Below are 10000 nucleotides of genomic sequence, written 5' to 3' on the forward strand. Positions count from 1 at the left end.
GACTCTTCCATCTGACTCGGTTTTTTGGAGGTCTTCTTTATCCGGGCCCAGGTTTGTCCGGCTGCCTTCAACTTCACCCGTAGCCATCGTTACGTTATAGCCTGACACTGAAACCAAAAAAGACTGGCATTTTGACGTCATTATTTGGTTTTTGCACCGCCTATTGAGTCGTTAGTAATGCTCATGGAAACAAGTGGTTCCATTGGTTGAACTATTGAATACAACTCACGATTTGTTTTCTTTTGTGGCAAAAGACTGCATTTTCACGTCATTTTTTGGTCAGTATCAGGCCATAACTTTACGAAGGCCACGCTTCAACTCGGTCTCAAAGCTTCGTCGCCATGTTTGCTTTGGTCGACCAACCCTGCCTCCTCTTTCCTCGCGTGTTCAAAATACAAGCAGTGTTTAAATACATTATCATAAATCCTACTGATAATCTGCAAAATCCATTATTATTTTTTTACCATAATATAAAGGAAACCTCAAATAAAGCACACACGATTTTATTTACCTTTATTTCACGACGTCCATGTAGCCAACTGGAGTTATCTCATCAGTTGTAGGAAAGAGTTATTGTTCCTAGCAGGTCTAAATTTGGCCCAAGTAACTAAATAATGAAGAAAAATGTCGAAACAAACCCTGAACTATGTGCATACAATCATCGGCATTTTTATTCCACTTCACCATATCGCTGGCTCATTGGTATGATGTCTCATCTGTGACAAAACTCAAGCAATGTTGAGCGTGGCCAGTGACATGAAGAGTGACAATAATTGAAATAAATAAATCGGTTTCCGGCTTTCTGTCCTTGGCTAAAGCATTATATTATTCACATTAATTCAACTCGACTCAGGTGTGAATGAGTACGTAGCCCTAGGCCGTGACAGATGTCAGAATGTTACTAAAGCAAGGTCTTCATCCTTAGCCCCTTATGTCTTCATCTTCAATTATCCGTAAATTAAGAAAAAATCGTGTAGCCAGACTGAAAGAATAAAGAATAATTTGATATAAAGGTCCTGGGCTCGAGCCTCGCTCGGCGCATGGTTGAGTCCTTGGAGAAGGCTCTTTACTCACATGCTCTCACCGTACTCCGTTGTAAAATGAGTACCTCGCCGTTAACAGCATTGGCTTTGTCCGAAAAATTTGTAACATCGCCTAACAGACGTCATATCCCGTCCTAAATGTTAAATATTGCTGTTGGCCAGGGACCCTTTGTAAAGCGCTTTGAGCACATTTAGTGGATATTGCTCTATATAAAAGCTCTTTAAAAAAAAAGAAGAATAAAAAAAAAAGTGTTTCGACATTGCGCAGCATATACTACGTTTGCCTGTTGTCTTAAAACCCCTATAGCAAATCTATTTCCTCTACATCTCCAACATGCATCATCGTATTTCTGACACTAGAACACTATTACACAGTGTTATAAGACACCGTTATGTTTATGCTGCTGCTGGATGCACCTGTTGTGGTACAACAGAGCAGGTATCGGCCAGTCTGGTCTGGTGTCGAGTTCCACCGGTTTTTCCCCCCTTACGAATGTTGTATGTATGCGATGGATGCCGCCGATCAGCAGCTGACTGACTGACGACCACTACTGACTGAATGAATGAATGATTGATTACCTACGTAGAAAGGAGGGTTAGCTACCTTGTTAATTTGCTGGTCCTTAATTTATTTGGCATCGGTTTTTGTTTTGACCTCTGCTGGAATAATGAACGAATGAGCTCATTTCCTTCTTTTCTGGTTCCATCTAAAAATTTATTAATCGATATGTCTATCTATCCATCCATTCATCCATTTATCCATCTATCCATCCATCCATATATCCATCCATCCATCCATCTATTCATCCATCCATCCATCCATCAATATCCATTCATCCATCCATCCATCCCATCCCATCCATCCACCCATCCAAATCAAAATCTAAATATAAATCTAATTATCTAATCTAATCTGTCGGTCTGTCTGTCTGTCTGTCTGTCTGTCTGTCTGTCTGTCTGTCTGTCTATCTATCGATTTATCTATCTATCTATCTATCTATCTATCTATCTATCTATCTATCTATCTATCTATCTATCTATCTATCTATCTATATATCATCTATATCTATCCATCTTTTTATTTATTTAATTTTCATTCCCATAGGGAAGTATTCCGTTTTAGGGAAATATATTTTTGAACCTTCAATGGAAGACTGAAACGACCTACCCAATGTGATCATCAAGAAGTTGAATATCATCATTCCCCAAGTCACTATATCGGGACTCGAACCCAAATCATCCGGGTGTTAGGGCAATATATAATTTCCACTCAGTCATCTCGCCTACTTTACTGTTGTTCATCTGTCAAAAGTTACGCATGGAATCCCAACTAGATAACAGTATTATGTAAATCATTCGTAAGCAGTTCTTTTATTCATTGCAAGTACCGTGTTGCTTACAAGAAGTAGTCTGAACCGAGCGTCATGTGCATTCCCTCCTCAACCGGCGTTGTCTTTTCAATCTTTGTTATCTACCTGACTGTCCATCTATCTAACTTACTAAGCCCCATCTATCTCTACAGTAGATAGCAATATTACCTAGCTAGATCTATGTAGGTACTTTGATGGCGGTGACCCTTTGGTACATTACTTCTATTTGTACCTCTTCAGTGTCGCGATGAACTGGCATTGTAACCTTCACCTACCGTGAAATGTGAAAGGGAGGGGAGGGGAAGATACATACCGGTCAACGAGGTGATGAATGAGTAATTACATAGCACTGGACATTGGGCATTGGGCTTTTTCTGACTGAATTATTTAGGTGTATTGTCTTTTGATCCGTGTGATATCCGCTGGTGTAGAAGAGGCAATTTGGGAGTCGATTCTATGGCCCTTGGCGTTGCGGTGATCTGATGGTGAAAGTAGTCGTCATACAGAGCGATAAGACCGATTGCTATATAGCTTTAAATGGACAATAACAATTGGATTCAATAGTCTGATGTCACATCGCCCAGCAACGGCGGCCATAGTGCTTCTAAACAAAGAAAATCGGTCCTTTTTATTCTTCATGCTGGCTAGAACTTTACATATGTCATGTGATCAGAATGTGTAAAAGTCAAAACATGATCAGATTTATAATGTTTTTTTCCCTCTGGATACGCTTTTATGCTCGTCGGAGAAATATTTAATAAGCGCGTCCGCCATTGTTCCGATAGTTTAGAGCCAGTTACTAAGTTACCATGCGTCTTACGAGAGAAGTGATGTTACGACTTTTGAAGCGTATTACTTGTTATTCTTTGGATAGGACAATATAATAGTCTTTCGCAAAGAACTCGCCGTCAGATTGAACAATACAGCTCCTTGGTGGTTAGAAGAAATCACCACCCGATAATTTTATAAGGAAATTTATCTTTGTCAAATTAATCCGTGTCAAATTAGTAGTAGTAGTAGTAGTAGTAGTAGTAGTAGTAGTAGTAGTAGTAGTAGTAGTAGTAGTAGTAGTAGTATAGTAGTAGTAGTAGTTAGTAGTAGTAGTAGTAGTAGTAGTAGTAGTAGTATAGTAGTAGTAGTAGTAGTAGTAGTAGTAGTAGTAGTAGTAGTAGTAGTATAGTAGTAGTAGTAGTAGTAGTATATATAGTAGTAGTAGTAGTAGTAGTAGTAGTAGTAGCGTATGGCTACACCTCCAAATGTATTTCGTCAACCCAGCATCTAAAGTCTTCCTCCGCCCTAAGGATGGTTTCGTAGCCACCTTCTAGTTTCGTGTCAAATTATACTCACTTTACTCGTAGTTCAGGTTGGTCAGTTTGGTCAACGATACCTGTTTATTTATTTACAATCTTGATAAACAAATCTATGTGTTAATCTGTCCTTATAACGATCCAGTAGCTGAACAGCCCTGTACCTCAATGTGAAATATGAGCAGGATGAAAGAGAAATTGCTTATAAATCGCCTCCATTCTGTCAACACCAATCATCTTTCAGTTGTTGTAACCTCTGGATCTCTGCCATACAACTTCATCTGGGATATTTTCTCATTCTTACCTGTTCAATCCATTTTTTAAAATTAATTTTTATTTTTGGGTTTGCTTTTAAAAAAAAAATCTCTCTCTCTCACTCTCTCTCTCTCTCTCTCTCTCTCTCTCTCTCTCTCTCTCTCTCTCTCTCTATATATATATATATATATATATATATATATATATATATATATATATATATATATATTCTTTTTTTTTCCCTTTTTTTCTCTCTCACGCTTCCCCCCCCCCCCCCTCCCCCCTCTCCTTTTTTTCTTGTTGGGAGAGGAATATAAAAAAAATACACTCAGCGTCTCAAAAACACATCCTTAACCCCCTTCCTTTTTTTAACGTATTTTTTTTTTTCGTCGTATTTAGCTGTGCACTAGCCTTAAATTTTCAATTTACATTTTCATTTATTTCATCTCCTTTTCTCTCTCTCAGCTTCTCTCTCTCTCTCTCTCTCTCTCTCTCTCTCTCTCTCTCACACACACACACACTTCTTCCCTTGGACACACTCACACACACACACACACACACACACACACACACACACATTGACTTACTTTTGACTTATGTCTCTCGGCTGCTCGCGAAGCATCTCTGATTTGCTATGATCGGGCCTCAATAGCACTGTTCCATCCTCTTATGTCACCTTTCTCTTTTTCAGTCTCTCCCCTCCTCCCATCATCCCTTTCCCCTTCACTGCATCCCCCCCCCCACACACACACACACATACACACACCTTTCTCTCTTCATAATTTAATTTAATTTTATAAAAGTATTAAAAATATTATTTTTTTTGGTTAATTTTGTCGCCGAAACGTTTTGTGTTGTGTCAGTATATGATTTAAATTTACTCCTTATAATATTGTCGTTATATATTATTTTATTTTAATCAATGGCCCCAGCATACGACATTGAATAAACCGTTTTATGCTTTCCGCTATTCTATTGGCTTAGCTATGATATTTAAATTTCCTATATCCATATTTTTGCTAATGTCAATATACATAATCTGAGTACAACTAGAATAAATAAAGGCTTTTCATTGACGTGATCTCTCTCGTCATAGGTGTGTGTGTGTGTGTGTGTGTGTGTGTGTGTGTGTGTGTGTGTGTGTGTGCGTTATCTTCTTGCAGTGATATAGACAGTGTCGTTTTCCGTCTATGTGTAGTTTCCTTATGTAGCTGTGTTGTTGGTTGATGTTATTATGGTTTGCAACCGAGTCGGGTTTCTTCATTGGTTATATTATGGCTACTTGGCACACATGTGTTGTACAAATAAAATAGGAATTTAGGTATATCTCGACCTTGTAGGGTTTCGTCATTATTTGCAGCAGGACTTGCTTAACGGACGGTTCTAGCGACTCTTGCCTTCACTCACTGTTTAGAATGTCTCGTCCTACATGTTAAATGTTGCTGTTGACCAGGGACCCTTTGTAAAGCGCTTTGAGTACATTTAGTGGATGTTGCGCTATATAAAGCTCAATTATTATTATAAAGCTCAATTATTAGAAGATCAAATTATACATGTCATGACAGGAATAGAATGACATGTAGAGTAAAGTATTAGTAATATTATAACTTATTTTATTTTCTACCGGTTTTTATGATGGTGACAGATGTAATGATGTTGACAGATTTAATGATGGCGGTGATGGTGGTGATGACGTTGTTGATGATGATGGCGGTAATGATGATTATGATTATTATGATGATAGTTGAGTCCTTGGAAAAGGCTCTTTACTCTCATTCGGTCACGGCACAAAGGTGTAAAATTAGTACCTAGCTGGCGTCTGTCGAAAAATAAAAATAAAGTAAAATCGCCTTCTAACAGGTCTTATATTATGTTAATATTGTTGCTGTTGGCTTGGGACTCCTAGCATGGTTAGTGGATAATGCGCTATATAAATGCTCTAGTTTTGGATTTTGACAATGGTGGTGAATACGATGATGATGATGATGATGATGATGATGATGATGACGATGATGATGATGATGATGATGATGATGATCATGATGATGATCATGATGATGATCATGATGATGATGATGATGATGATGATGATGATGATGATGATGATGATGATGATGATGATGACAAAAACAAAAACAAAAAAAACAAAACAACAACAACAAAAAAAAAAAAAAACAAAACAAAAAAAAACAACAATTCACCCTCCCCCCCCAAAAAACCCCCAAAAAATAAACAAATAAACAAATAAACTTGTTCTTTGTTGGATTTTGGACACAATAATAATATAGAAGAACGAGTAATTATTTATTTTATCTTGCTCAAGCGTCTGAAGACATTCACCCCTATACTATATATGATTTGTAACACGCAATTCTTTGATTACAAATAGACTATATCTACATAAATATCCTCAGGTGTGTGAGTGATGAGTGATGTAAACAAGACGTTAATATTCCTATCTCTACGTATTCAGGTGTAATTAACCTATTAAATAGCAGTATAGAAGTATGCGCTTGGCTAAGAAGCTCATAACATTGCCATCCGGAAGTATAACGGACCAACACACAAAACTGTGTGTATCCATGAACGTTTATAGTCGTGTTAATACAGTTCAGTGAGCATTACTCATAAACGCGGATGGCAAAATACAATAACAAAGACCTGAGTGACGTCATCTTCGAACTATCTATTAAATAGCAGTATTGATTCCATGTAATTTTATCCGTGTCGAGTGCTATGCGATAAGTGTCATTATGGTTCGGCTATGTGGTCTTGTGGTATGACACTCGCTTTTGGATCGGAAGGTCCTGGGTTCGAGCCTCGCTCGGCGCATAGTTCATTGAGTCCTTGGAAAAGGCTCTTTGCTCACATTCTCTCACCGTACTCAGGTGTAAAATGAGTACCTGGCCGTCAACAGCGTTGTTTGTCTCTGTCCGAAAAAAATATAATATCGCCTTACAGGCGTCATGTCTTGTCCTAAATGTTAAATGTTGCTGTTGGCCAGGGACCCCTTGTTAAGCGCTTTGAGCACGTTTAGTGGATATTGCGCTATAAAAAAGCTCAAAAAACAAACTCAAATTATGGTGCTCCACTTTGAGATATAGGATTGAAGTAGACGTATATACTATAATGATACTATGATTTACAATTTGGAAATTATTTAGAAGGTCTGTTATTCTGAAAGTTCCTATTGTCTATTTCTTTCTCTTTGTTCTTTCAGTTCCAGAATGCCTGCTTATCCTTTTTATCTTGTATGAGCCTTTTTAGCTCATCCTTAACTCTCTCCTTACCAGTCATTTTCAGGATTTTCCCCAAAACTTCACACCCAACTAACACAAAAATATATTATTTAATAACACAAACACAATAGCAATAAGTTCTTGCGATAAATAATTTTCTTCAGCAAAACATGCTCTACAACACACTGTTCATTTTCCTTTAATTTTATGATGAACAAAAGAAATTTGAATCAGAAAAATGTTGGTTGTATCGTAACGAATGTGACGATTTTCCTATAGTTGGTGAGGTGAGGGTTAAGACAAAACGAAAACCACACAAATAGCCTACTCGGTTTTTATCACCGTTAGCTAGAGCTTATAGCTGTAACAATGGAAGATAAGATGGAGATTGTATTCTGTGTTCGCATCCCTGTGCCCTGCTCTTTGTCATAATAATTAACCTTGATGAGTTTCTGGAAGGTCCCGATAGCTCAGTTGGTAGAGCACTTGCTTCACACGCAAAGTAGTCCGTTCCCTTAATGGAAAAATTGTGCAAATCGTGTAACCAGCATGAAATTTTCACACAAAATGCAGAATTTTATGAGGATTTCGAAAATAGGTGGCTCCAAGTTGAAAAATAGCCGGAACCAAGAGTTATTGCCCTTTAAAGGTGACAAAATGCATTTTAAAAAAAAAATGATTTTTTTCCTCAAAAATTTACAGTTTTATAAATATTTTATAACAATGTGGATATTTTGTTATTCTGTTGCGTACTCTGGACTCACAAATTATTTTTCCATTTGAATTTTATTGAAATATATAAGAAAATACGAAATTCAAATGGGATTTTTCAGGAAAGTAAAAAAAAAATATATCTCCTTCCTAGAAACTGTTTAAATAGTTTAGAATCTGACATATATTTGAAATGCCATGCATTTCAAAAACATTTTTAAATCTTCACATCCTCTAAAACAAGCAATATTAATTTGATTTTAAAAAAAGAAAAACAATAATAGACAATTCAACTGCCAAAGCAAGTACCCCTTCTCCTCCCGACACACACGTACAATCACTCTCAAACATAAGAGTACAATGTATTTCTATCATATAGCAAATAACACGTTTAAATCAATATTGTACAATACATATTTATTCAATGAAGAATTGAACCATTTAAAACATTTTTTCTGTGTACATATTTAACAGCAGCATTATTTTTGATTTACATCCCTTTTTAATTACATAGTTTGTTGAAAACATACAATTGAAAAACGTGTTTAAAGTCAATCATTGTCTCGAGAACATTGACCATTGCAGGCACATAACAGAGTACATGGAAGAGATGCCTTGACACAATTGCATCTTTTGGAGCATCCCTTTGATGAACAGTTACATTTAATCAGATTTTGTGAGGCATGTGTAAGGTCAGTCAAAGTGGACCACTTTGGCATCCCATCTTCTTTCCAACCAAAATCTGATTTGGAAGGAAGACTAGGGTCTTTAGCAAGACAGCGTTTCCATACATAACCAGCTTGGTAAACTGCTCGATTTAAATGCTGTTTGAGAGCTTCATGAGTTAGTGGCATATTGTCTGGAAGGCGTGACTTTTTTGTAAAAAGTTCACGACGGCATTCATTGACAGCAGATAAGTTGGTTGCTCTGTCAAACAACAAACAGACAAATCTCTGGATGATGTTGAAATGGCTGGCTATATCTTCCTTAGAGGGTTGATTAGCAAGAGCTTTAAATGATTCTGTAACATCATCAAATGCAGCCCAAACTGACCATGCTATTTTCTTTCCCTTCCCTGCAAATGAGCTGACACTGTCACACCCCGTAAAGGCATGGAAGAAGGATATAGCTAGAGATTTTTCAGGACCCAGGGATTCAACAATTGAGTGGATAGGTATCAGACTTCTATGTTTTCCTGTACCGTAGTTGACAAACAACTTTTCCATTCCCAATGCAGCAAACTGTGATATCAGAATGATAACCACAACTGTTCGTGTAACCCCAGAATTGAAGTGACACTCGCTTCCATTTCTAAAAAATGCCATTCACAATTTTCACTAATTTGTGTGGTACACTATTGACAATGCTATCATGATCTATATTGAGGAGTGATATGAATGTATGATTTCTTATTTCTGCTCTTATAATATCAACTGCTTTTTGTATTGCAAGATCATCATTTGAATCTAAATCGGCAATAGCTGCTTGTGAAATAACATTCCCCTCTTTGAAAGTAAGCAAGACTTACCGCCCATCCCTGTATTCCATTAAAGAAGGAACTCTCGATAGTAAAATTTCTTTGAATCTAGTTTTATGTACATATACATCCGACAAATTTATGGCATTTAATTTTGACAAAAGTAAATTGTAGACATCATTCAGCTTAAACACAACATTTGAGTCTGTGCGAGCTTGTTGTTGATCAATAAAATTGACAATATCCTGTGTGCATTCTGCAATATGTGTTTTGTATTTGTTGTCTGAAGTATTTTTACATCTAAAATCGTCTGCTCTTCTGTGGAACAGTATAAGGCAAGGCTTATGATACTTTGCTTCCACCGCAATAAGATCACCCTCCGCAAATACTCTAAGAATACTTGTATCTGAAAGAAGGACAGCTTCCTCGTAGACTTTTTGTGAGAGAGCAAGAGTCGGACCTCAGTCAATTCCCCTTCACAACCCTTACAAAACAAGCAGTGTTTGCTTACATGTGATGTGTTTAATGTGCCTCTTGTATCAGGACTTGCAACGGCTTCACTATTACATTGATTTATCTTCTTTGCAAGCCTTTTGAG

General features: G+C 37.1%; 2 protein-coding genes across 2 annotated transcripts in view; one reads left to right on the forward strand and one right to left on the reverse strand.

Annotated features, from left to right (window-relative positions):
• LOC144967143 (dystrophin-like) overlaps positions 1–10000 on the forward strand; it is a 454945-nt gene that overhangs the window by 76347 nt on the left and 368598 nt on the right. The window lies entirely within an intron of this gene.
• The window catches only part of LOC144967144 (uncharacterized), a 3224-nt gene continuing 1545 nt past the window's right edge, over positions 8322–10000 (reverse strand). The window contains exon 3 of the mRNA XM_078904013.1: positions 8322–10000. This exon is cut by the window's right edge and continues 356 nt beyond it. Coding sequence (XP_078760139.1) covers positions 8477–9250 — 774 coding nt within the window. The 5' untranslated portion in view covers positions 9251–10000 and the 3' untranslated portion in view covers positions 8322–8476.

The sequence above is a fragment of the Berghia stephanieae genome, chromosome 3, assembly GCF_034508935.2.
Source record: "Berghia stephanieae isolate SIO BIC M18660-M18661 chromosome 3, UCSD_Bste_1.3, whole genome shotgun sequence".
Lineage (NCBI taxonomy): Eukaryota > Metazoa > Mollusca > Gastropoda > Nudibranchia > Aeolidiidae > Berghia > Berghia stephanieae.